A 27,980-nucleotide genomic window follows, 5' to 3' on the forward strand; every position below is an offset into this window, starting at 1 on the left:
TTTTGCAGGTCTCCGCTTGCATAGAGCCAGCTGCTTCATTCACACTCTGTAGAGCCTGGGTCTTGGATTTTTAGACCAGAGCTGAGAGCATCTACAAAGGCCTGCTTACTATTTCCTTGCAACTAATCCATTAAGAACTTGAACATTTGTCCGAAGGTACAGGAAATATCTGGCTGCATTCTCTGTTTCCAGACTTGTTTTAGGATGATGCACAGCTTCCTATCTTTCTGGGCCTGGAGAAAACCCTAATAGGATGGCTTTAAAATACACACAAACACCTTCACCCCAGCAAAGAGGATGGAAGTTTTCCTACCTTTGAATAAATCTGTGCCAAATTACCCATTAGACCTACTACAGAGGAACAACAGCTGCTCTACTAGATGCAACTGCCTTCAATACTGAAGGTGTGCAAAAAGGATGGGGAAATTGTGGCCCTCCAGATGTTGCTATGCCTGACTTCTGACTTTGTTGGTTAGAGCTGATGGGAGTTGGAGGCCAGCAACATCTGGAGGACCACAGATTCTCCTTTCCAAATGTAGAAGATACTCAAAAGATTAGGCTGCAAATACTAATAAACATGTCTACTTTTCACACAGACAATATTGTGTTATGATGCCATCCTATAAGTAAGTTTCAATGTGAGTGCATTATCCCCATTGCAAAGCACCAGAAGAGGCAAAAGGGAAACTCGTGACCATGTCAAGTACCTTTAAGAGACCATTTCTAAGAACCTAGTTTTAAGTGAGTAAACCCCCCCCCCTCCAAAAGAATAAAACCTGCTGAGAGGCAGCTTCTTACTTAGTCTTAGATAGTCCTCCAGGAGAAAATTCCATTTTCTAGTCTTCATATCTGTAAGAGTCATAATATGGAAATAAGCAAGTACGAAGTACATCAACCTAATATGAAATTCTAGCAATCAAGAATCTGTGTGTAATAGTTGATATCCTGTTATTTACAGGATGATTCATTTTTCACTTTGACAAATGGACAATGCTTGTCTATATGTCCCCCCCCCCTCATGTTATTATTACATAGTCCTTGTTCTATTTTATATGTATATTTTGCACATTTGGATAAATTTTAGTACAACTTACAATTCTTGTCCTGACTTTTTAGAAAATGTTTTAATGGAGATGAGGCAACTTCATAAATCACAGTTTAAAGATCTCCACTATATGTATTTAAAAATGGTTCTTGAACTTAATCTGTTCCAGGAGTCCATTCGACTCCTGAAACGGTTTGAAAACCAAGGCACGGCTTCCAATTGGCTGCAGGAGCTTCAATCAGAAGCCGCGTCGGACATTCGGCTTCCAAATAGCATTTGCAAACCGAAACACTCACTCGGGTTTGTGGCTTTTGGGAGCTGATTTGCTTGAGAGCCAAGCTGTTCGAGTACCAAGGTACCGCTGTATTTTAGGGTACAGGCAACATACTAAGCGGTGGCTAATCAAAAACGGAAACAGAAAATTCTGATCGCCTTGTAGCTGGGCCAGATAAGAAAGGTGTGGGGGTGGAATCTGGGCTAGCTCTGTCTCACCCTTGTTATGCTAAACCATCATGCAAAACAGTCCTCTCCAAATAAAGTAGATACTAAGACAAGCAGGCTTCCCTTGGGAGACAGGGCATTTGACAGTCATAGCACCATGACCAAAAAGGCCAATTTCTCATCCCTTAGTTTTGTACAAAGGAGATATAGAGCAGGAACCTGGATGCTGACCTGATCACAAAGGTAGGGCTTTAAAACACTGGCATCAACAACCAGGATTACAGATGAGTAAATGAAGCCACATACAAACATGCTATTTGAAAATGCCATCAATGGAACGCATTAACCTAAGAACTTCCTTGTCCCTTGCTTTTTATATTTTCATTGCAATTAAACTAAAAATGACTTCTGAATAAATGTGAGTAACAAAACGCAACATATCAAAAACAGCCAAAGGAACTGCATAAAAAGCAACCAGTTTTCAACAAAATATATATTTTAAAAAAATAATTCAAGTATAAAATATACTCTTTTTGACATGTCTTGCCTAATATTTTCATATGGCTTTAATTCAATCCTGTATCTATGTCTGCCAACTCCCTGCTTTTATTACAAGCGGTACATGAGACAAATTATGTAGGGAAGGTAATAAGAGGGAAAATACCACCTGGAAAGACAAGGTGCAAGCTTCAGCGACCATGGCTACACTGTTGAAGTGAAGGCATCAGCTTAGATCACTCACCATAGTTCCTGGAATTCAACTGCTTGAACACCCCTATGGCGCTGTCAGCATAGCCAATGTCTACTTCGAACCGAGAGTATGAAATCAGCACACATTTCCCTCTGATGGTTGCCGATGGTTTCTGCCAGCCACTGCATGTCTGCAAGAGGGACCTCAATGGAGGACTTCTACCAACAGAAGATGACTCAGTGGCCCTCGAGGTTGCTTTCATTCCTTCCAGAGGTGTCAAAGTCACAGAGGGAAGTTGCTCTGCTTGTTCCACTATAGAGAAAAACAGGTTGACCAAAGAAAAAAAGAACAAATGGATAATGGGACGAGGGGAATTAACTGCCTGTGGAAAGCAGAAAATTGAAGACAGCTGACAGAAAAAGCACCAGAGACTTTCAAATGCAGAAGAAAAGCAGAGCAGGAAAGCTCAGAAGACATCCAGTTATTCTCCCTACTCCTAACTCAGCAGGGACTGTTCCCTCTGTGAGTTGAGTTACACTTGGAGAGCAAAGAATTTGCTGGCATTCTGAACTTTCAATTACTGATGTGCTACAAAAGCCTCTTCTTTAAAAAATAATAATCCCAAACTGCACTCTAATAAACAATGTTTTTCTTTTCGGAATAATAATTTTCTTCAAACAGCTCTTGAACAACTCTTTTATGAGAAAGATCTAGGGTTGTACTTAACTAAATCCTACTCTGAGTGGATCCACTGAAATTAAGGAATCTAAGTTAGTAATGCCCATTAACTTCAGTGGGTCTACTGTGCGTAGGACTAGCTTTGAATAATGCACTTAGTGTAATAATGCACTTGTTGTACATCTAGAGTCCAAATTTTGAATATAAACTACTTTTTCTCTGCTATGAATTAAGCAAATCATATTAAGAAAGAAACCATAGGCTCTGTGGCCCAGATTTTGTGCCGACTCATTCTGTACCCAACATGCATGTCAATTGTCTTATGACTTACTGAGATGGCTATAGTCTTCCAGACTGAAGTTCCACATCTTTGTTGCAGGATCTAAAACAAAGCAGGATTTAGAGAGTCATTTTGGAGAAGAAATGGCTCTGTTAAGGTATTCAGAAATGGCAAGTCGCACCTGCGCACAGAATTCCTACACTAGCATAGCAGCACACGTTGCACTATGTAGCACTTCCACTGGTCCAGTCAAGTGATTTAAGCCCCTGGACTTAATGGCCTGATAGGGAATCTCCTGTTTAGATGGCAATGTATACAGTGGTACCTCGGTTCTCAAACGCCTTGGTACTCAAACAACTTGGAACCCAAACACTGAAAACCAGGAAGAAACCGAACATGCTCCGTCTTGAGTGTTATGCTTCCGATTTGAGTGACACACTTCCATTTTGAGTGTTACACTGAGGTCTGTCTGTTTTTGCTATTTATTTTGCATTTTTGTGGCTCTTTTTTGTTGTTTTTGTGACTGTGTGGAACCCAGTGCAGCTACTGATTGATTAATTGTGTGACTGCAGTAGATTGTTTATTGCTTTCATTTTATGGATCAATAGTCTTGTTAACAATAGTTAACAATTGTTAACGATAGTTAACAATAGTTAAATTGCTGTTTTAGGGGTTGTTTTTAAAAGTCTGGAATGGATTAATCCATTTTGCATTGCTTTCTATGGGAAAGCATGCCTTGGTTTTGGAACGCTTTGGTTTTGGAACAGACTTCCAGAACGGATTAAGTTTGAGAACCACGGTACCACTGTATTACTTCACTTACTGCAAATTGTGAGAAGGCTGGTCTTGCTGCATTTTGAGTCCCTCCTGCTCATTCTACTGAGTCAGATCCTGGACCTCTGCCTCAAAGTTCTATCCCTGACACCACCACTGAGAAGTTTCATTTTTTTGGCCCCATTGGCAGTGCTGACATGGTCAGTGCTGACATCAGGTCAGGAGAGAACCATATGTGGAGCATGAGGTAGGATATACTTGGGATTCTGCATGCAGAAATAACTGTAGCAGAACTACAGCAGGCCAAGACTACCAAGGAAGCCTGTGACTGCCAAAGAAGATCTGGAATTTCAAATGCCATGGGAAGCAATTTCTCTTTCATGTTCAAACAGGAGTTCTAATCAGAGTTAGGGCAAGACATTTTACTGCTTGAGAAGAGCAGTAAAAGGTTGCCCTCCCTGCCTCTCACCTGCAGAGTACCCAAGTCTGATGGGAGTCATTTTGGCACCAGCGGCATAACATCCCACAAGCCACTCTGCCCCTCTCTGGCATTAAGACGACAATAATAAATCTATTCTGGCATTTCACGACACCCAAAATCAGTGGTTTGCGATGGCCACCCCACATCAAATTGACCATCACAATGGCCTTAAGAGATTAATTAACAAGTTGATTTTTTTTTGCCTGACCTTAGACAAAAGGCCAAGAAGCCTGCTATCCAACAAACTCATACTGTGAGTAGACCCACTGGAATATAAGTTAGCCATTTATGTTTATTACAGTGGATCTGTTCCAAGCATGACTTCGTCAGGCAGAACCCAAAAATAAGTAAATAATAACTTGCTCTTCTACTAGATGTTCTTGGGGCCCTGTACAACATAATAAAAGAAAACTGTTATATAATCAATACAAGTACAACTGGCAAACCATTTCTAAACGGATTACAAAGAACATACAATACGATCAATACTCAACGCATACACGCACACCAATAACCTGACAGCAGCAGCAGGGGTAAACAATATTACACATCAAAACTGGCAGCAATAAAACTAGGTGTCACACATTACAAGCCAGTTGAAATAAAAATGCCTTGAACTTTCTAGGGAAAGAAACCCATTAAGGAACCTGCAGAGCTCCACGGCCTAGACTGGAACTGAACCCAGGATTCTATGGCTCCCAAAACTCTGTCCTGATGGAATAGTCTGGGATCATACCCATTATCTGAAGGTGCTCCTGCTTCCTCCTCAACCAACATTTGCTGCCTGTCCCCTTGAGTGAAGAAAACGTTGGGAAAAGGGGCAGATAAGGTGAAAAGGCTGCCTTCCCAGCTTGAATCCCTGTGTTCTTTTCTCACTCAGCATGCAAGGAGAGGGATAATAAGTTCCAGCTCTACTCTTCTCTACTCCACTATTGGGAGTGGAGGGTTGTCTAAAGGAATATCAGGACCAGATAAGTAGCTCATGAGAAACTGAGTAGCAATGGGCCTACTGAAACTAGAGACCTCTCAATGGTTATCGGAGCCCCACTCTACATGCTCCTGGATTCAGATGTTACTTCAGAAGCCCACCCTAACCTCACATCTCCCTGATTCTTGCAGTTCATTCAGGTTTTTCCTCACACACGAGGGCTCGGATCCTTGCTGTTTTTAAAAGAGACAGAACATACAAATAAAGGCAATTCTGCATTATCCACAAGATCTAGCACAACCCCATCTATGGAAAATCCCAAGAGGCACAGGAAATGATCAGTCACCTTACCGTATTTTTTGCTTGGCAAACTCCTGAACAGTTCAATCAGTTTGGCATTATATCCTATTTCAACCCGGAAACGGTCATCGGAGTGCTTGACACATTTCCCTCTGAGGCCATCATGCGCTTTTTTCTGTGTCTCAGCTACGTTGCCTGTGTCCTCCGAAACGGGCAGTTTCCGTTGCCTGCCCCCTTCTACAGGAGTCAGGAGGTTTTTTGTGCCATAGAACAGCAACGTGCTACTACCTTCTTTTTCAGCAATGAGTTCGCAGGCTGGATTTCTGGCACTTGCCTGCATTTCACTGTCACTGGCAACAATGCCACTGGTGTCCACTGGTAGCATATGTTTAATGCCACTGGGAGATATTTTCCGAATTGGGGTGCCTTCATTTTTGCAAAGCGTCCTACTAGCGTCTAATGTAGATTGATGCTGTTCTGCACAATGTTTTGGTGGCTGCAATGTGCTAGAACTACACTGGATGGGTTGACCTTGCTCCTGAGCGCTCAGGCCAGAATAATGCCCATGAGGGTGACTCAGACAGTCTTTCCCCACTGGTGAGAGCTGCTTATTACTGTTCAGCTGCCTGCCTAGATTTTGGCTGGAGTCCTCTGAACAACCCCTCTGCTGGGCACCACACAAAATGGGTGCCTGGAGGTCTGAGCTACAGACACTGTGTGGCACTTGAAGATTCCCCAGCACCACATGGTTTCCAGAAACCTGGAGGTGATGGCTGGTGTGGTGGTTTTCCTTCTTCAAAGGCTGCTGCAGTTTTCCTTGACAGCTAGAAAGCGCCTGCAGGTCAGGCAGCTTCTTAGCAACAACACCCTGCTGAGCTGCCAGTCGTTCTGCTCTCCTTGCCAAAGCCTTCTTCCTATTCTCCTCAATCTTCCTTTTCTGTTCTTCTGTGAGCCCAGATGACATCTTCTGTTAAGAAGTCACTGGAAGCCTCTATAACTGCCTGGAGATGGGGGTGGGGGAAAACAAAGGAGTTATAGCTGGCAGGTAAGTTTAAAATTTGCACTGAAATAAAAACTTTGTAGCTTTTAGATAATATGTGTGCATGTTATTATACTAGACCTAATCATAGAAGAGGCATTCCCTTCTTGCTTGTGGGAGAAATGGGAGGTGCCTCTTCCCAGAAAGTGCCTGCCATCTGCTATATTTATAAGTTCTTGTATTAAACAGCCAGTATGTTATAGTAAGTAAAGTGCTGGACTAGAACCAGGGAGACCAGAGTTCATATTCCCTCCGTGATATTGAGCAAGTCATTACCACTCAACCTAATCTATCTCTCAGGGTTGTTGTGAGGATAAAATGAAGGGGACATGTACAATGCCTTGAGCTTCCTGGAGGAAAGAGAGGGTATAAATGCAGGAAATAAATAATAAATCATAGAATTGTAGAGTTGGAAGGGATCCTAACGATCATCTAGTCCAACGCCTTGCAATGCAGGAATAAGCAGCTGTCCCATATGGGGATCAAACTGCAACCTTGGTGTTATCAGCACCATGTTCTAACCAACCAACCAGTTATTGGCATTTTGTTTTAACAAAAAAAAAAAAGCTCTACAGATCAATTAGGGAAATCTTGCTAAATGATTGAAAAGAGGGGATTTTACTCAATTAATCTAAAAGTAATTAAACATTTTTGTTCCACCAAACACCGCTTAATTTTTAGCTACACACACAGGATATACTGTATTTTTCCGTGTATAAGACTAGGTTTTTTCCCCTGAAAAATAATGTCAAAAAAATAGGGGGCATCTTATACATGGATAGTGCCGAGGTTGGACTGGCGATTGGTTGTGGTCACAAAAATAAGGGATGTATTATACATGGGGGCATCTTATAGATGGAAAAATACGGTACTTAGCTATTTCAAGAGATTCTATCATATATTTCCATTTCTTCCCTTTCCTATTCCAAGGGCCCAAGATGGACTCAAATGTATCTGTATTTTAATACATCTTGCAGGTGCAACTGATATAATTACATCTGGCCTAACCTGAGTAACGCAACTATCTTTTTCACATAAATCTTAGATTAGGAAAAAGGCCCCTAGTTCTGAACATTTTACTTCTGAGCAGACTAGAACTCCCATGATAGAAATCAAGCACTGGGGTGCATCTTAACACTAGTTTAAGGAGTCTGACACATGAGGTCTGCAAGCCTAAACATGGACCTAAACTGTCACCTACACTGGCCATGTACATGAACAGGTGTGAGTACTGAAACTTATACCAGGTGAAGAAAGGGAATTATTCATTCATAATGTTCAGCAGAAAACAATATAGGCAAAAATCACACCAACCAGGTAATTCAATAAGCATGTTGTTTCTACCTCTTCTGCTCAAACAAGTAAGGTATGTGCTTGCCAAGTTTTGTTTCAAGTACTTGGTTATCCTTTGCACAGTTACATAAATTCCATCTCCAAATGCTGGGCTGAGTCATACAATGTTGTGTTTGGTTTAGTGTCAGACCTGGTTGATTTTCCCTTGGCCAACCTAATCTGGATTATCTCTCACAATGACTGGGCATGTAAATTTCCCAGCATCCCCATCAATACTGCATACCTTTCCACACACAACAATTGAAATGAGACATCATTTGGATACGTGGTAAACCTCTCCACACAATCTGTTCAGATGCCAAATCAAATCATGCAGCCCTTTAAAGAAAAAAAGTTTTCACAGATTGAAACAAATCCAAAAAGAGGGAATATGAACCAAACCTCTTTCCTAAAGTGCCAAACAAGATACAACAACAGAAGAAGCACTTGAGATCCAGGCGCTTCTTAAACAATAGCTCTAGATGGATTAGACTAGAGACAACAAGACTTAGCTAGAGACAAAAGGCACTGGAAACACTGATGGCTGCCTCAAATAGAAGCAAAATTTACTGTAGGTGGCTTCCCACCATTCACCACCATCAACTTCTGCTAGACAACCAAAAAAGTGCTATCTGCAACTTTTTACAGATAAGAACAGCGAAGTATCCGAAGTATCCAATTCAGGTGACACAAACAGGGCTTTCGCAAGGTACAACCTTTTAGCTAATGAGTGCTAAGAGATGCCAAAATTCACCAGGAACACCTCCCTTGTTCTCTTAGAATGGCAATGGCACCCACCCAAGAGGCTCCAGCTGGAAAAAAAGCCAATGCTAATGCTACTGACATCCAACAGTTCTTTAGCAAATTTTAAGTGATCTATATGAAGCTAAACTTCTTAAACTAGGTTTTACACATAGATTTGTACAGCTGGAGTTTATCAAATTGAAAGCATTTTTTAAATGATACAACCTAGTCAGGTGGGTGAAGTACAAGTTGTTGTTGTTGTTGTTGTTACAAACCCTGCAAAGGTACTTATCAGAAACTAAAGCAGGAACCATTTTATGCATTGCAAGCAGCTGACATCCCTCTTTCAAGCCACATCTGTCTCCAGTCTAAGTCAGAAGGCTTTAAAAGTCAAAACATTTCACCCACTCAAGCGCAGAGCTTCTTGACACAAATACCACATGGTCACGCCTGCCACTGTGCGCAGGCAGAAACGAGTTCTGAACCTCTTAAGACTTCAGCCACCCAACCCAACAACTCATTCCAAAGAGGAGCAGCTGTGATAAACTATTGCAGCTAATAACAACTAAAAGTCCAGTGCAAATTTGTTAGCCTTTAAAGTGCCACAGCACTCTCCCGCTGTTGTTCCTGCAAGAGACTTGGGACAGCCTCTTCTCTGGAAAGAGTCTTGTGGATTATTGTGGCATGCACTTTTCTTGGACGAGAAGTGTCTGCCAGGTGCTTAAGAGGCCGCGAGATCCTCGCTTGGTTTTCCTAGAGTCCAAAGTGAGGTTTACTCTCTGGCCACTGCCCGATCCTCTTCAGTTCCCCGGGGGGCTCTTCATGCCTCTCACTCACAATATGGGGCGCCACCCCAATGCTCTAAGCCCCGCCGAAGGGCTCCCACCCCCCTCTGCTCCTCGTCTCTCTCTCTGCCTCGACCAAAACTCCCGCCCCAAACTCCTACATCCACATCTTCTCCCTTTCCCCAAATGCTGTTTATCCACCCCCGCCCCTCTTCCCCTAAGCTGTCGCTCAGCCGCCCCGTCCAATGCAAGCCATGTTTCTTTTTGCCCACAAAGCCCAAAGCAAACTCAGTTCCTGGGAAACGTCCCCGTCGGATTTCATCATTACCCAAACTCCGCCGGCAACCTAAAAGGCCTCTAAACACCCTCCTTCTTGACTACAACTCCCATCAGGCAACGCGCCGCTCCGCTCGCGCCTTGCCTCGTGGGAACCGTGGTCTAGAGAAACTAGCCTCGGTGCACCATGGGAAATGAAGTCCCCCATCCACTCAAGCCATATTCGTTTCCTGTGAGCTCCGCGGCTTGAAACCACCTCCGCTTAGCTCTTATTACGTATAGCGCAATCCTGGACAAGGCTGCTCTGAATTAGGTCGCCCTATAGTCAATGGGGCTTATTCCTTAGTAAGTGCGTAAACGTTTAGGATTAATACAGCCTATGGCTGCAATTCCTCTACACGCCTACTTTCAATAAAGTTCCGCTAAAGTAAGTGGGGTTTACATCCGAGTAAACGTGGACAGAATTGAGCTGCTGCAGGGAACTTTTTTCTCCCCTCTGCGGATAAAGGGATCTAAATGTTTGTGGGGGTCCATAGAAGTTGGTCACTCATGGTTAAGATATGCCCTTCTGAAAGCACACTTAAAAAAAGAAACCCTCCTTAGTAAAAGGTTTGAAAAATCATTGGCCTTCTTTAAGGAAGAATGTGTTGTAAACAAAAATCTGCCCTTTTCCCTTATGGGGTATCCAAGAGCCCATATAGAGTCCTTACATAGGTTCCCTATTGGTAGGAGAAAATAACAGGCCAACCAGAGAAAATTGAGAAGCAAAGCAGTTGGTAAGCCTGATCTTTATTGATCGGTTGCAACAGGGTGCTCTCCTCACTGGCAGGAAAGGAGGAGGAACCCAGAACAATGGACTTTTGAAATTGCCACCCTGTAGATCCAGACCACTCCCAGAAACATCATACATACATAACAAAAGGGGTGTAACCTAAGGAACCCCCCCCCCCCCATACATCATACCTACATCACAGAAAAGGCAGTCTAAAACAGAAATTTGAATGTTGTTTTTCCTGTTTGCCAGGTTATCTGATTGCCTTTCCTGATAGTCTATCACCCATTAAAATGCTGATTACTCAATTCCTGAGACAATGGGAAGGCTCCCTGACCCCCCTCCCTCCTTGCAGGGAAAACATTTGGTCAGTTTGGGAATCAAAATGGTTTCAGGCGGTCTTCCTGTGCTGATCTATGTACGTGTTTCGTTGGTACACTTATGAACATTACCATATATCTAAGACCTCAAAGATTCCTATCACAAGTGTAAGTCATAGTAGATAGCTAACAGATTCAGAGCTGCACAAGAACACATCTGTTCTACCTTTTGTAGCCCCATTAAATTTATTTGCTCTTCTTTTCTGCACTGTTTTTAAGTGTTTGTCAGTTGTTTTATTGTATCCTGTGCATCGTATTGAGACACGTGTGTGTGTGTGTCATCATTTTGGTAACCCATTCTGGAAGCCTTTTTTGACTGTAAAGTGGGTAAAAGTTGTTCAGCTAAATAAATGTTGCATCTTTATGCAACATTATCGGATGAGAGCAATTCTAACTCTTGCAGAAATGAGAAGCAGCATCAAATTATATAGGCCTCATCTTCCAACTACTGACCATCTCAGATGGATTCAGAGATTAGACATGACATTAAAATGGACAATGCTTTAGGAAAAGGAGCAGCTAAGAGGGTGAAAAAGGAAGAAGGCAGATTGATAGATGTTAGATGTCACAGGGAAACATTAATGGGATTATTTATTTAAGAGCAGACAACCTTTGTGCACTGACTGAGATACACACAGAGAGACCTTTCTCTGTTACATGTTACAGGGTGGCTGCAAATGGGATGCAAAAATGGGCATTCATCATGGACTCTATGCTATGGAGCCCACACATAAAGCAGTTAGCTGAGCTTTCCCCCTTGTGCTGCTGTTGCCCATCACTTGTTGCTAGTAATAAAAGAACTACCTGCTCCATGTTTTCTTTTGTAGCTTTTTGTATAGTAGAGAGAGAGATGAGCAACTGAGCAACTAGAACAATGGTTGATTGCAGCTTCATTACCTACAAACCTTGAAACTGTTGCCAAAGTTTTGTAATCGTTTTGTAGCGAAACTCCACATTTTTTAGCGTTTTGTAACACCCCACAAACAGAGCAATAGGCTTTCTCTCTTTCTGTGGCAATCACCCATAGCTGAGTCAGTTGTCTTCCATGAAAATAGTCTTAACAGTGAGTTCATAAGTGACTGTGGAGGCCAATTCTGGACCCATACATCCTTCCACAGTGGGGACATTGGTTTCTGGGTGGGAGTTGATCACAGTGTGATTTGCCAAGCACGTCTTGCTCTTAGCACGTTTTTCCCTTGTGTTCCGTCCGAGTTTGAGTGTCTTCAAAGCCCATGACACCTTTGGTAAAGGCTGTTCTCCAACTGGAGCGCTTGCAGGCCAGTGTTTCCCAGTTATCAGTGCTTATACAGTCAAACCTTGTTTTTTGTCCCCCTCCACTTGCATCTGCTTCGGCGAACGTCCGCAGCAAAACCGGAAGTACCGGAACAGGTTACTTCTAGGTTCGCTGCTCTCACATGCGCAGAAGACCTAAATTGTGCTGTGCATGCGCAGACGCAGCACTTTGGTGTGTGTGTCATTTTCGGGTTGCAGCAGGGCCTCTGGAACAGATCCACTGTACTACATTTTTAAAGATTTGCCTTGGGAACATCTTTAAACGTCTTTTGTTCTCCACTGGTATTTCACATTCCATTCTTAAATTGGGAATAGAGTAGTTGCTTTGGAAGCATCCGAACAACATGACCAGTCCAACAAAGTTGATGTTGAACAATCATTTCTTTGACACTGGTGACTGGTGATCTTTGCTTCTAACCCTGCATTTTGTAGTGCCCCTGAAACAATAGACACTCAAAGCTGGGGGGGGGGCACAGGGGTACCCAAAACCCAACATCCAATCGCCTCAAAACCAGTGCCAAATTTTTGTCATCATTTCATAGCATTCTATAGCAAAACCCCCTAAAAACTGGCCCCTAAAAAATGCCAGGCCAAATGGCCAGGCCATGGGACTCTCTTACATGCAGTGTCCAGAATCTCACAGGGAGAGAAGAAACAGCTGTGGTCTGTAATACCATTGAGATGGGTCATTGAGTCAATAGCTTACTAGATTGGTAGGTTTTGCTTCCACACAGTCTTGCTCCCATTTTACTTTCCTCCATATAAACAAATGAGTGCTATTTATGGAAGCCATAAAATAATTGATGTGGAAGATCAGTCAAACATGGAACCCCCGCCTGCATTTTGAAGTGACATATTCTAGGACAGAGTGTATTATGATATTTCTAAACATGAATTTTGGCTGTACTAGACAAGAGATAATTGTGAATGGGCATCCAAATTATTTTTCTATGAACATATAATATATATGCAACATTTATGACAAAATTACAAGATCACATAAAACAATACAATGAATAAAATGAAAATTAAAACAAAGGAAGGAACTGTGTAATTAAAACATCAGATACTTATCAAGGGGGGGGGGTAATCTGTTGGAATTAAATTGTCTTAACCAGTTGGTAAAAAGGAACCAGAGAGGAAGCCGCATGAGCTTTCTGGGATCATCTTGCCACTGTCAGCTGTGCTTCTACCCTACTGTGGGGTTGGTATTTGTGGGAGCTCCAATTGGAGAACAGCCTTTACCAAAGGTGTCATGGGCTTTGAAGACGCTCAAACTCAGGACACAAGGGAGAAGCGTGTTAAGAGGAAGGTGTGCTTGGCAAATCACACTGTGATCAACTCTCACCCAGAAACCAATGTCCCCACTGTGGAAGGACATGTGGGTCCAGAATTGGCCTCCACAGTCACAGATTCATTGTTAAAACTGTTTATGGGAGACAATCTTACTCAGCTACAAGTGATCACCAAAGAGAGAGATTTGTGGGAGCTATCTGACCACATGTATGCACACATAGACACTGATGAATGTTCAGCCAACATCATAAATGTGAGGGCCACACATCTTACATTTGCCTCTGTGTGACCCTTCCCTGTTGAAAAAGTTACAACTGATGGGTAGGATGGTAGAATTTCTCTGTGATGGTTTCTTAATCAGCCCACACCACTTGTTCCAAGGACAGCATTTAGATATGAAACGTTCTTTCCATTCCACTTCCATTTTGTCCAAGAAGCTGACTAGTTATCTGCTCCCTGCATTCTCTTCTACAAAGGGTTGCTCTGGGATCCGAACATGTTAAGTTTCCATTTAATGGGTGAGATGGGAAGAACATAGCTAGCATAGATCAGCTTGAAATATTGACAGATACTAAACAATGCTTATTCCAGGAAAAAAGCTCAGCAAGCAATAACAGGAGTGCTCATAAAAGCAGTGCACTTTGCATGTGTGCTGTTATTTTTTCCAAAGAGATGTCACTGGCATGGCAGGAGGTGAGTAGCCAAGGTTTAGTCCCTGGGGCGAGAAAAGGATTGCTTTGTAAAGTGTTTGTTCCTGCAAAGAGAAGATAGAGCAAAAGCCCGAGATGGAATTTATTTGAATGATTACATCCAAGAAGGGCTGCTTTCAGTGACTAGAGGGTGATCAGGAAATAAGTATTGGTAAAAAGCGCTAAGGAGCTGAATGCCTTTGTACCTAATTTTGATATATACTGTTATTTACTCTCACTTTTTCTGCAGGCAGGCAGGCCCGTCTTTAGCAGATGCGGTACCGGGGTGCAACTATCCGCCCAGCACCCCCAAATTACCATGGATAGTGGAGGGGCAAAGCTGCACACTGCCAGCCATGGGGGGTGCAACTCTCCCCCAAGCTGCTGTGGGAAAGCAATCCCCGCAGAGGCTTGGGAGGGAAGTTGCGCGCCTGCAAGCCATATGGTTGACGGTGTGCAGCTGGTGGGTGTTCAGGGAAAGGAGAAGCCACCGGTAAAGCCTCGCAGCTCCCCCACTCTCTGGGACGCCCCTGAGAGGCCAGCTCCCTGGTGCAACGCACCACTAAGCTCTATGGGAAAGACAGCTCTGCATGCAAGCAAACTCAGCACGCTTCACAATTTTGGATATGTGAATGTTTATGAACTAAATTTACCCTAAATTCAAAATCTGCTGATTTCTTCAAATTCAAAACCATCTACTACTATTACTAATCCTTTGTAGTCAACTTCCCATTTTTGAAACTGTAAACTCTAGCATTTATCCATGCAATATGACGTGACCGTTTGGAAATAAGGCTAACAAGGTCATGGACATAATATGCTTTGTACAATTGGTGGTAGTAGCAGGACAATCCATGATAGCTTTCAGTCTCATGGTAGAAACAGGCTGTATGAAAAGCCACTTTAATTACCCTCCAACATTTCTCCCATTAAAAATAGGGACGTCCCTTTCCATAATGATAATTTTACTATTTATACCCCATACATCTTACTGGGTTGCCCCAGCCACTCTGGGCAACTTCCAACATATATAAAAACATAATAAAACATTAAACATCTTTAAAACTTCCCTATACAGTGGTACCTCAGGTTACATACGCATCAGGTTACAGACTCCGTGAACCCAGAAATAGTGCTTCAGTTTAAGAACTTTGCTTCAGGATGAGCACAAATCGTGCTCCGGCGGCGCGACAGCAGCAGGAGGCCCCATTAGCTAAAGTGGTGCTTTGGGTTAAGAACAGTTTCAGGTTAAGTACGGACCTCCGGAATGAATTAAGTACTTAACCTGAGGTACCACTGTACAGGATAGCCTTCACATGGCTCCAACATTTCTCCAATGACAATAGGGACGTCCTAAAGAAAAGCGGAACATTCCAGGATCCAATCAGAAACTGAGACACCTTCTCTAAATCAGGGACATCCCTGGAAAATAAAATAGGGACACTTGGAGAATCTGCTTTCAATTAATCCCTGTGGTGCAAGAACCTATTAATCTCCAGCAACTTGCTGTGGAGTGGACTTTATGCTACTGCCAGCCAGGGCCGGATTTAGATGAAGAGAGGCCCTAGGCTACTCCACTTGTGAGGCCCCCTCATGACTAGAAGAATATGGAAGAGTGTTATAAACAAAATTGTGTGAAGCCAAGGATGATGGTGGGTATTTAAAATTCTGCAATTCACAATTTATCCTCTAAAGGACATAAGATGTTATTGTTAAATACCATGGTGATTTTAAAAAAAAAATGCATAAAATTAACACTGAAAAACTTTTGCAATAACTGAACTTTATAAACCTTTTGTAGAATAAGCATTATTTTTTAGGAAAATGAAGTTGTAATGTAAACACCTGGAGTTTACAAATTATATTGCCTGGAAAGTATAAATAATACGATCACGATTACCTGACAGTGTGGCACTTTTAGATTCTACTTTATGTTGTCATTAAAAAATCAGTTTTAAAATACATCTTAAGAAGTAAACTACAACCATCAAATACAGTAAGGCTAAAATGTTTTTCCCCTAGCCTTTCTCATAGCAAAATCATCCAAAACTTCATCAAAATTTGTTTGTCTAAGTTTGTCACTTTCAATGTACAGAATGCTAAGTGCAGACAACCTGTCTTGAGACATTGTGGTCCTTAATTAATTTTTAATTTTTTTGAGTACTGAAATACTCCTCTCTCCCAAGTAGTTAGTGACCATAAAGCTAAGAAATAGCTGCAAGATTGCTTCCACATTAGGAAAGGCCATCTGAATTTTTGCCTTGTATACAATTTGATAAAGGTCTGTATGAAAGTGCTCTGCTGTAAGCCTACGCCTTTGTGTCACGTACAGGTGAAAAGTTCATCAGTAAGTTTCTGGTCAATATCTTCTGGGTATGCTTCCATCAACAGTTCAACACCTTGCTTAATTTCTTACTTAGTTAAGGTTAAAGGGACCCCTGACCATTAGGTCCAGTCTGGTCAAATTAGCAAGAATGGCAACATCACTGTACACAGTACTTCTTATTTTTAAATTGGCTTCAAGTGCATCTAATATAGGAAAAAAGGATTTTATCCTAAACCTATCTCTTGAAGTGCATCTAAGGCATCAGGTTCACTTCTGTTATTTCTTTGCTGTTTCCTTGTTTTGTAGTTGACATTTGGCAAGGTGGCTTTTGTTGTTTCTCAAGCTCATCAAAATTATTTCTACTTTTCCTTAAAAAATCCAGAAGTGAACTGTACAAACTTGCACAAGAACTCAATAACAGGTCTGATTTCTGAAGGGCTTTGCTGACCTAGCACATGGGTCCAAAAATGCAGCATAAACACAAATTCCAGTTCTTCCATTTTCTGCAAAAGATTGTTAGCTTGGAGCCTGGTTTCCCTTTCCCATTAACCTCAGAGTACAAATGACTGAGGGCATCAGTGATAGATCTGTAACTTTCCAAAACAGCTTCTGTGCCTTTTGTGTGTGCATCCCACCTAGTGTGGGACAAATATTTAGGCACTTTAGACTGAGGTGGCAAAAATGGTTTTAGAACTGCCCATCTCTTTGAGGAGGATGAAAAGAAAGAATAAAATTCGTTGATAATGCCAAAACAGTTCACTGCATCAAGGCAGCAATCCACAGCTGAACAGCCCACCAGATTTAAAGAGTGATCTGTCAGCTCTTGTGGTTGATGCACGAAAGCCGTGATTGGTCTTAACTTCATTATCATAGCATTTTCAAGTCTCTGTCTCTTCTGCTTGCTAGCACCACTTTCAAACCTTTTACGCATGTTTCAATTAGAATCTAAAAATAAAAATAAAAATTAATCTTCAACTGGATAAAAATGGGCTTCTGTCACTCTGCCACCACTCACTGACTTCCCTATGCCTTTCTTGAGGGGCAGTGAGACCCCTCTGGCTGACTCCTGGGGTTTGGAGATGAAAACCCCTAAATTTGGGTTTCTCCTGGAGGGTTGGCACCTGTACATTTTTGGGCTTTTTCCCTCCCAGGACCCTTCTTAAGGCACTGATAGTGGGCAGAGCAGGGGAGACTCTGTGGTCACAGCACCAGACTGGGCTTTTAAACAAAGAACAAATGTTTTCTTGAATATCTACAAGTAACAGGATTTGAAACACAAAAGGCACTTTAAATTAAACAGAAAAGGAAAACATCACCAGGCACAAATAAAATAAGACAAAACACAGTTCCTCTGACCCTGAACTGATCCCTAAACTTATTTTCCCTCAGGATGAGGTCCAGTTACCAGCCTGCAGCCTGGCCTCCTGCCTTCTACAGGTAGTTCTGGATCCCTTCCCACTGCTGCCTTCTCTGGTCCCCAAGGTGGGCAATTTACAGTGCATGCTGCAGGCACCAAAAGGGCTCTGTGAAGTGTGAAAGGTAGACTTTCCTGTCTGGGAACTGGACTCACCTGCAGTTCCTTATCAGGTACTTGGGCACCAAAATATGGAGTTAAGGGTGCAGATAAGCAGACTGGAAGGAATAGTGGGGGAGTAATCATGGCAGCTGATGGAGGGTTGTGGGACACAGACATCCAAAAGCCTCATGCCACGGCCAGGACAAAGGCCTGGCCAGGATGGTCGTCCTCTTTTATACCTGCTGGGATTGACAAGGCATCTGACCCTCACCTGAATCTCATAACTGTCCTGACAGGTGATTTGGTCTGCAGCCACAGTGTGGAAACAAAGGATGAGATTGCCCCCCAGATACCAGGCACTCTACTATTAGGCCCCAATGTTTTTCTTACAATCTGCTTCTCAATGAAGTAATCAATTTTAATCTAGCATTTAAATTCTCAATATTTTCTTATTTGTGAATTTGAGCAAGTAAACTACTGCTCTCACTTCATTGCAGACAGTATTTCTACCTGCGACTCACCTGCGCAAACCTGCTCCTCCTCCTCCTTTTACAGATATTTTGTTGCCATTTGCAACTGTAGCTGCCTCTGATTAGTTATCATTTAACTCTTTGGGGAAATAATTAGCAACACACGTCATGTGCATGGAAGTTGCCGAACCAATTAACCCACTAGAAGGATTACTGTTAATAGCACCAGTTTTCCTATAACTTGATATTGCTGGACATAAATCTCCATTGGTACATACAGTGGTACCTTGGGTTACATACACTTCAGGTTACATACGCTTCAGGTTACAGATTCTGCTAATCCAGAAATATTACCTCGGGTTAAGAACTTTGCTTCAGGATGAGAACAGAAATCATGCTCCGGCGGCGCAGCGGCAGCAAGAGGCCCCAATAGCTAAAGTGGTGCTTCAGGTTAAGAACAGTTTCAGGTTAAGAACGGACCTCTGGAACGAATTAAGTACTTAACCTGAGGTACCACTGTATTGGGTGTATACATACAGGTTTATGGCCATGCTGTAATGTAGTGCTTATGCGACTGAATAAAAGGTGGCTGGGCTCATCATCCCGTGGTTTATTTTGGGTGGAGAAGAAGTGACAAAAATTATTTCCAATAAGTGCCCCCCCTTATTTCCATAATAAGTCCTTGAGTCTATACTCTGTATAGTGACACCAGGGACCTAGAAGGGGCAGGGCTTGTCAATCCAACCCCTGCACAGTCTCATCAGGGTTGGCCTTAAGGCAATTGGAGCAATTGGGCCCCGCAGGCAATCTAGATGATTTTATTTACCGGTATATCTCTAAATTTTGCAGACTTTGGCTGTGAACTGGGGCCCTACAAAAAAATAAAATTGAAGTTGGGCCCCAATGCTTCAATTTGGGCCCCATTGGCTAGCCCTAAGTCTCATAGTTGCTGGGACTGAGTTGTCCTGCCCTTGCATGAAGTCTTGGGTTTGCAATTTTGGGAGAGGGGAGGCTGCCTGCTGGGGAGTGGGTAGGCTGGGGTACTGGGAAGATGGCAGGCTGGTGAGGCCCCCTAGATTTAGAGGCCCTAGGCTTCAGCCTACTTAGCCTATACATAAATCTGGCACTGCTGCCAGCCCATGTTTTGGTAGTTTTTAAAAGGGCAGAGAAACAGAATGGCCGAACGTTACACAAAAACATCTTCCCATGTGGAAGCAACACCACAGGGAGCAATGGAAAGCAGTATTGCTGAGAGACATTGGTTTGTGTGTTTCAGCTCTGAGGAATCACTGGCTTAACAGTTGTTCCTTGGTAAACAGAACCCTGGGAACTGTAGTTCTGTGTGCAAGGTTTAGGATCTTCACTTTCTCACTACAGTCATACAATTCTGTGAATTCTTTGGTGTAAGATGTGATAGGTAATAGAAATAAAACTGATATGTACGGTAGGTCTGTAGTGTAGATAGGCCTTAAGGGTCCTGTTGTATCCTTACAAGATGCAGTTGCTTCATTTTTTGGACCTTTGTTCCTAGAAAGCCCCAGTGGAATGGAGTATGGGAAAAGGAGAAAGGAGGACAACACTGGGAATATTAATAAAGCCAAGTCTTGACCACAGCATACTCCTTGCCAGGAACTCCATTACAAAATGTTGCCCTACTTATAAGCCAACTTCTAGTATTGTGTGGGCATTCCCAGTTCATGAGGCCTGCTGCAAAGCTTAGCAGATGTACGAAAGATTTGAACATTTTATATAGGTGGGTTTACAGGAGGTATGGCATGGCCCACTCAACCTAATGGAGTTTGCTGTGTGCATGCCTATGTTCAGAGACTACTGGCCACTTTCTGGGTGGCCATTTTGTTGACGTGGGGTGTGAAAGTGCTTTATGAAATGTCATAAGGGACACGGGTGGTGCTGTGGGTTAAACCACAGAGCCTAGGACTTGCCGATCAGAAGGTCAGCGGTTCGAATTCCCACAACGGGGTGAGCTCCTGTTGTTCGGTCCCTGTTCCTGCCAACCTAGCAGTTCGAAAGCATGTCAAAGTGCAAGTAGATAAATAGGTACCGCTCCGGCAGGAAGGTAAATGGCGTTTCCGTGCGCTGTTCTGGTTCACCAGAAGTGGCTTAGTCATGTTGGCCACATGATCCGGAAGCTGTCTGTGGACAAACGCCGGCTCCCTCGGCCAATAAAGCGAGATGAGCGCAGCAACCCCAGAGTCTGACACGACTGGACCTAATGGTCAGGGGTCCCTTTACTTCTACCTTTACCAACGTTTTCAACTGTACACAATTATTTCCCATATATTCAATAAATGTTTTCCAATCTTCTCTAAACGTATATTCTTCTTGTTCTCTTATTCTATATGTTGAGTCTGCAAGCTGTGCATATTCTGTCAACTTAAGATGCCCCTCTTCTTCGGTTGGGACCTCACCCGTTTTCCATTTTTGGGCTAATAAAACACAGGCTGCAGTAGTGGCATACATAAATAACCTTTTTTGACGCCTGGGAAATTCAATCTGACTGCCTTGTGAAATTTCATTGTCAGAACTCGTTCCCCATAGAAATTTTGCTAGAAGGGGAATCTTTCAAATTAGCACTACTTTGGGTGAAATCCAGTGGCAATGCCAGATGCTTACAAATAGATTGGCCACCTTTCTGCCAGAGGGGGCTTCTGTGCCTTTAATACCATGCAGATGGAATAAACTCAGCAATGGCCCAAGAAGCCTTCCTCCACAGGGAAGGAGTCAGAACTATACTTTGCAAGCAATTGGTGCCTCTGCCAACCAGGAAAATTCCTCTATTGTTACTATGAAGCTAAGACGATTATCTGGCTTGTAAGCAACTAGAGCTGCCTGCATTGTATTTATGCAAAGTCGGGCGTGTTTGCCTGCTGTTCTAGAAATGAGATGCCACAGCTCAGGAGTCAATATGGGCTGCCCATGATGTTAAATCCCAGGATAGGGATATTTGGGGATTTCAGAAAGAAACATGATCTCATATGCTAATTCTCCCACTCTAGGCTTTTTTCCTATAAATGGGGATAGCTCAGGTTGCCCCCTCCTGATGCATGTCAGGAGGCAAAGGAAGTAGCGGTGTGAGCTAGGTGTGGATTTTCACCACTTTGACCACTATCAAGGGTTAGAATAAAATCTCACAGAAATTTGAACGTGTGGTTATGGTCAGGCCACTTGGGATTCTTAGGAATAAGAATATGGGTGTACAAGATGCCTGAGAGATGTAAAGCCTAATTTTCAAGTTCCTTTGCTACACTTTCCAGTCTATTACAAGACCCAGGAAGGACTAGCCAGGGTATCCTGAAATACTAAATACTAAAAATACTTTCATAACTATATCAGAATAACTTCTACTGTTACAGATGGATGATGAAGAGAGAACAAAATTGTATCATCATTAGACAGAGAGAACTGGGTCTTTTGCAAATTCAAGTGGGAATGTCAAGGGGAGAAGGCCTTGAAAGAGTAGAGAGAATAAGATGGAAAGAAAAAGCAGTCCCGAACAAAGAAGTTTAGCAAACCAAGTTAATGGACTATGCTGAAATGGCGGAATTAACTGGAAAGCTCAGAAATCAAGATGACAAGAAATTTAAAAAAGAATGGGAAATGTTTATTATGTATTTGCAAACGTATTGTAAACAGGTTAATACATTGGCAGGATTTTAAAAACACTTGTAATTTTAGAAATAGTATAGGAAATCTGGGGTAAAAAATAATAATTTAGAGTAGAAATGATATGCAGCTGAAATGGAAATTTAAGGAACGGGGGGGGGGGAGTCACAGGGTTCAGAGAATCCCATTTTATGGATTCAACATTGGTTTTGTGTATACTTTTCTTTGTTTGTAGTTTTTATTGTATTTGTTACTGTTTGGGTTTTTTTGTTTTGTTTTTGTTAAAAATTTAATAAAAATATATGAAAAAGAAAGAGTAGGGAGATTATACTATGTTTGGGGCACACATAAGGAACCCTTGGCCCTACAGATGTTGGTGGACTACAGTTCCCATCAGACCTGCCTCTTGACCATATGGCTGGGTCTGATGGGAATTGGAAGTCCAATAACATCCAGAGGGCCAATGCAGGTCTCTCAGGACCGGTGTTATATGGTCCCAGTGGCCACTCCCAATCGCCAGTCTAGCTGCCGCATTCTGAATTAATTCCAATTTCTGAGTCACCTTCAAAGGTTCCCTGTAACCTCACTTCTCACAGTGTGGGAACCACCAGAAGGCCCTCGGCACTGGACCCTTGTGAAGATCACAAGAGGAGTTCGTCTTTGCTCTATTCTATTCACTGCCCAGGATATTTTTGCTGCCTGGGGTAAAGGACAAGACAGGGCCTCCCCCTCCATTCTAGGTATGGAAGCTGATTGGAGAGGCCATTTAATAGTAGTTCAACACTTGTCATGGGATAGAGTCCTCCACTGCACCTGAAGGCAGCAGGCTAGCTTAGGGATGTCTAGGGCAGGCCATGTAGCACACCTGGCCCTGTCTAATGTTAGGGGCAGGCCCTGCCTCATACAACTATGGTGCATTCACTGACATTGCCCCTTCTGCAATATATGCACATAAGTACTATTATCCCAGCTTGAACTGCAGCTTGAACTGCAGTTCTGCATAGTTAAGAACTTCAGCTAAAATTATCAGGGGCAGGTCAGCTACATAAATAATACTCAGGGAGTATCCAGATTCTCAGTGTTTGCTGCCTACTTAATCCCTAAATTCTAGGTCCCTTGAGGACCAGCCTTTTAAGATAATTACTACATTGCTTGGGTAGTTACAAGCATTTGGCCTTTGGCCTGGTGCCTTTGGAGCCAACTTGAGGCCTTTTATAAAGACATACTTGGTTATGTTGGATGACTTAATTTTTAAAAATCACATTTTTGCCATGAGTCCTTCTGCAGCACAGTGGGCAAACTTCAAGTACAGATATTTGCTTAGGTCTTGAAAACTGGAAGCCTAAGGATAGGAGCACAATTATGTGGGATGAATGCACTTAACAGCAGACTCTCTCATCCATCTGCAGCTTTACGTGTTACATAAAAAGGGGGGAGTCAGAGCTTTCCTCTTAGGGACACCCTGACAGGCACCTGGCTGGTGGAAAATCAATGGCCTGGTCCAGCAGAATCTTCTTATGTTTTCATGTTCTTCCCATTGCACAGAGATGTGGAAACTCTGACTCTTCCGATGCTGCTGGATTTCGACATAGCCAGTATTCAGAGGTGTTGAGAGGTGTAGCCCAAACCAGACCTGGAGAGTTCCAGGTTCTCATTCCCTGCCACCGATCACCTTCACAGTTACGGTAATCACATCTGTGCCACAAGAAAGTGCTTGCCGAGCTAGAACTTCAGATGAATGAAACTAGTGAGCCTTAGCTCACTATAAGTGAAAGGCCCATGTCCTCACTAGCCTGTACCATCAGCTATGTAGAGTGCTATTTTTAATGGGGAGGTGGCAGATATTAAATTTAATCTAAATCTCACTGCATCTCATCTAACCAAGCTGTTGGGATGGTGGTGGCAGAATCCTTGCTCACATCATGATTATACATGATGATCATATTTGCATGGCTTTACTTAAAAAAAGGGGGGGAATCAAGACCATGGCTAATGTGGACATTGACCAGCACATCTCCCAAAACTACTCTTTTTCCCTGGGGACAGGAGCTGTGATCAGTGCAAATTACAAACAGCAACTTGATACAGAAGAAGGAGTGAAGCTCATTGGAAAAGCAGTGCTGAGAAGAGTAAGCGCTTTCTTCCCTTGCAGCACAGTCCTGCTCTAGATCAGGGTCCGTGACACAGTTGCTTTAATTAACATTTTGCAAATTCAATCATGCATTTTCTGTATCATCCAAGTTGGCCCTCAAACCCTGCTTATGAACAAAATCCATTCAGCGAGCCTTTTTCCTGGGGATATTGGACTGGGCTACATCCGCACACAAGCCAGCATCCTGTCTCTCAGCCTTTGATTCCCTCGGAGGAAATGGAGGGAAATAAAGATTGTTTCTGGGCAGCGAAATCCTTCCTGACAGCCTTGGAACACACCAAAAGAGAGGCTCACAAGATATCCTTGCAACCCTATCTGACTGAATCTGGTGAGGGTTCCCCCCCACTTTTCACCTCCCATTACCGTTCCCAGGGATCAAAAAATGAAACAGAGTCTTATAAATGCAGTGGCTATGATTACAGCTAGCTATTAAGGACATGCGCCCAGCTTCTTAAACACATTCTGCTTCTGTTTGCAGAATGTTATGAAAAGCAGTTACACTTTTACCTGGGGGAGGAGGAACTGGGGGAGGAGCCTTAGAGAGTGGTGGGAAGGCAGGAAACTTCAGTCTTCACAACTGCTTCATTGGGGCAAGACCTAATGGGAGGGGTTGCTGTGACCACTAGGCCTGCAGTATTTTGCTTCTTTGAAAAAATTGTAACTTCACTGACACCTGCATTTTTTATTGCAGACTTACTTCTGACTCTGGCTCCTGGCATACACACCTGTCTGTTGACACCCCACCCTTGCACATAACACTTTTCCCAGCTTTGAGACTGCAGCAAGCTGGCTCTGATTTCATGGTGTTTCATTCTTCCAGCCCACCACACTGATACATTCCTGTAGGTCATTTTATGCTCTGTCAAGTATTCAGGCTCTCTGCTCATTTCGAGCCCACTAATTCTGCTCTGCCTTCCTTATCAGCTCTCCTCCCCAGCCATCCAACAGGCACTGATCTTCCTGCTACAGACAGAGTACCTCCGGGTGAGCAACATGCTCCCGCTCCAAACCGTTTTGCCCACTGGTTTTGTCAGAGATGCTCCGCTTAATTACCACACTCAAGTTTTTCTCCTTAATTGCATCCTCATCCCGGAAAGACACGGGAAGTCTTACTGCAAGGCAACACTCACAAAGGCAGGAGGCTCCTGATCATTGAGAGTTCAGTCAGGAGCCTTCAGTGAAGTATCTTTAAGTGATGGCTTGCCAGGGGGATGTGGCTGAGAACAAAGCAATCAAGGCAGCCTCTGTCCCATTAAGGGAAGCTTAAGTGGAACAGGAAGCTCTCTGCCGCTATTGACAGAGGAGGAGGCAGCAAAACGGGTGGAGGAAAGTGTTTGCTTTGTGTAGGAAGGGAGGATCAAGAAGAGGCTTTATGCTTTTTTAAAAAAACGTATGGCTGCCTCCCGGCTCTCTGTTCCTGAAGGGTCAAATCAGAATGTTATGTGTCTAGTGTTCTCCCTTTCCCAGGGCTGATTTAGCACACAGTGATGACTTAATGTAGAGATTTGCTTGCTTCATGTAGTTGGTGTAGCATTTAAAAGGTACTTAGTCCATGCACTGTTATGTGCATCAAGCGTCAAATGCTAGTGCAGGTACCAGCTAAGCATTACATCCGGGTAGTGGTTGCGGCAGATTCAGCTGTTCTTGGGTCTGGACTGCCTTAAGCAAGGGGATAGAAAGGGGATTTAATTAGTAGGCAGGCTGGGCTTGCTAAGGTCAGGATGCCATAGTAGCCATGGCAGCGAAAGTCATAGTTTGAACCACTCTGGGGCGGCAGGCATCTACTTTTTTCCTTTTTCACATCAGTCATTCCACAAACTACCTAATTCAAAGCATTTGCACAGCATGGGCACCAGGTAAGCCTCTCTGGAGAGGGCATTCCATACATGGGGCAGCACCACTGAGAAGACCCTTTCCTTGATTGGCAGCCACCTCATCTGAGCAGCTGGGGAAACCTGGAGAAGGGCATGTGATCTACTATTGAGCTACAACAGGCCAAACTGCAGAAGAATAAGAAAGTCTTCTCCTCTCCAGTCCTGCTTTATCTGACTTGGTTCTGTCCACTTCGCTGTCTCCTAGAAGAAGAAGAAAAGTCATTTTGATGTTTCCTTAACATTTTGTTCTTCATAGAACCATAGAGCTGTAGAGTTGAAAGGAATCCCGAGGGTCATCTAATCCAACCTCCTGCAATGCAGGAATCTCAGCTGAAGCCTCCCTGACAGATGGTCACCTCTCCCAACCTCTACTTTGAAACCTCCAAGAAAGGAGAGTCCAACACCAGAGGCAAATTTAGGGGAGTGCGACTGGTTCAGTTTCACTGGACGCAGTGGTGTTCACTGGGCGCCTTGGAGGTGCTGCAGGGGGCACCACAACTATTATGTAGAATGGAAGGCAAGAAGTTGGGAGCATTGAATTTTGGTGTTGCTCAGGGCCTCAAGGTCTGCCACGGCCACCACTTTCTGAGGGAGTCCATTCCACAGTCTAGCAGCTCTTCCTGTCAGAAAGCTCTTTCTGATGTCAAGCTGGAATGTCATTTCTTGCAACGTGAAGCCATTGGTTTGGGTCCTACCCTCCAGAGCAGGAGAAAACAAGCTTGTTCCATCCTCCATGTGACAGCCCTTTATATATTCGTTTGTTTTAATCAAATGACTGTTTTACAGTCAAGAACTGCAACTTATAGAATCCTTAATATATTTCCGTAGGGTTGGTTTTTTGGTCTATTGTAAAAGACAAAACCTTGATTTTCCATGGCACATCAGCTCTCAGTGATAAAGTGTTTAACACTTTACAGTGGTTTGAAGTGTAACTTATTTGTAGCAAATTAATTGCACGTGCTGTTTTCATTTGGCTGTGCTGAGTAATTGGATCCACCCCCCTCCACCCTTCATTAGGGAAGAATGAAGAAACTTCCACTGCACTTCATGCTGCTTCTCACCAAAGGGTGACCCAGCCCAGTATCACATCTGAGTGACATTTGACTTTTACCTGCATTGTTCATTGGTGATGGGATTTTTGCTTCTTGGAGTGATGAGAAGCAAGTGACCAAGCCCTAAACTAAACTGCTGAGGGTTTCTCAATGCTTATACAGAGACCATTTTTATTTTGTGATATGTGGGCCAGGGGTCCATAAGAGCACATAAGGAAGCTGGCAAGTACGTACTGGTACGCGTATACAGGCAAGGAGTTATCTGGACACCCCTAAGTACAAGAGAACTGTAGGGGGGCATTCAAATGACTCCACAACCCCAGATAAGACGAGCCCTGCTGGATGAGGCCAAGGGCCCATATAGCCCACCATTCTTATCCAACAGTAGCCAACCAGATGCCCATGAGAAGCCCACAAGCAGGAACTGACTGCAACAGTGGTCTCTCCACTAGTGTATCTGTGAGTGTGCCTTACATGTATATCAACAATCTCTGTGGGATTTTCCATATGCATATCAGTGTATATCTGCAGCATTGCTTATCTCTTTTCTGGAATAATTTATATAAAACCCTGATACAGAATAGCATGTTAACTCACGCACACTTCAAGTTTAAAAGCATGAGTGACTTATCACCAGCAGCAGTGGTCAAATTGTCAAATGGAAGTCCTAGCAAAATAAGTTTCTACAGTGTTAAAAATAAATAAGAGATATGTTTGACCATTGGACCTCCTTGGAGGCTTA

General features: G+C 43.2%; 1 protein-coding gene across 4 annotated transcripts in view; it reads right to left on the minus strand.

Moving 5' to 3' along the window:
* SMARCAL1 (SNF2 related chromatin remodeling annealing helicase 1) overlaps positions 1-8,328 on the minus strand; it is a 38,541-nt gene extending 30,213 nt beyond the window's left edge. For 2 of the 4 annotated variants that reach the window (XM_081885552.1, XM_081885549.1), the window contains exons 1-5: positions 8,234-8,328; positions 5,670-6,619; positions 3,187-3,237; positions 2,229-2,489; positions 799-849 (exon numbers count right to left, since the gene is read on the minus strand). In XM_081885552.1, coding sequence (XP_081741678.1) covers positions 799-849; positions 2,229-2,489; positions 3,187-3,237; positions 5,670-6,582 — 1,276 coding nt within the window. In that variant the 5' untranslated portion in view covers positions 6,583-6,619; positions 8,234-8,328. Of the gene's footprint in view, positions 1-798; positions 850-2,228; positions 2,490-3,186; positions 3,238-5,669; positions 6,620-7,971; positions 8,206-8,233 lie in introns of those variants that run through there. The other 2 variants (XM_081885551.1, XM_081885550.1) reach the window with 2 other exon arrangements.
* Positions 8,329-27,980: the final 19,652 nt, after the last annotated feature.

Source organism: Podarcis melisellensis (genome assembly GCF_964234715.1).
Source record: "Podarcis melisellensis genome assembly, chromosome: 1".
In the NCBI taxonomy this organism is placed as follows: domain Eukaryota; kingdom Metazoa; phylum Chordata; class Lepidosauria; order Squamata; family Lacertidae; genus Podarcis; species Podarcis melisellensis.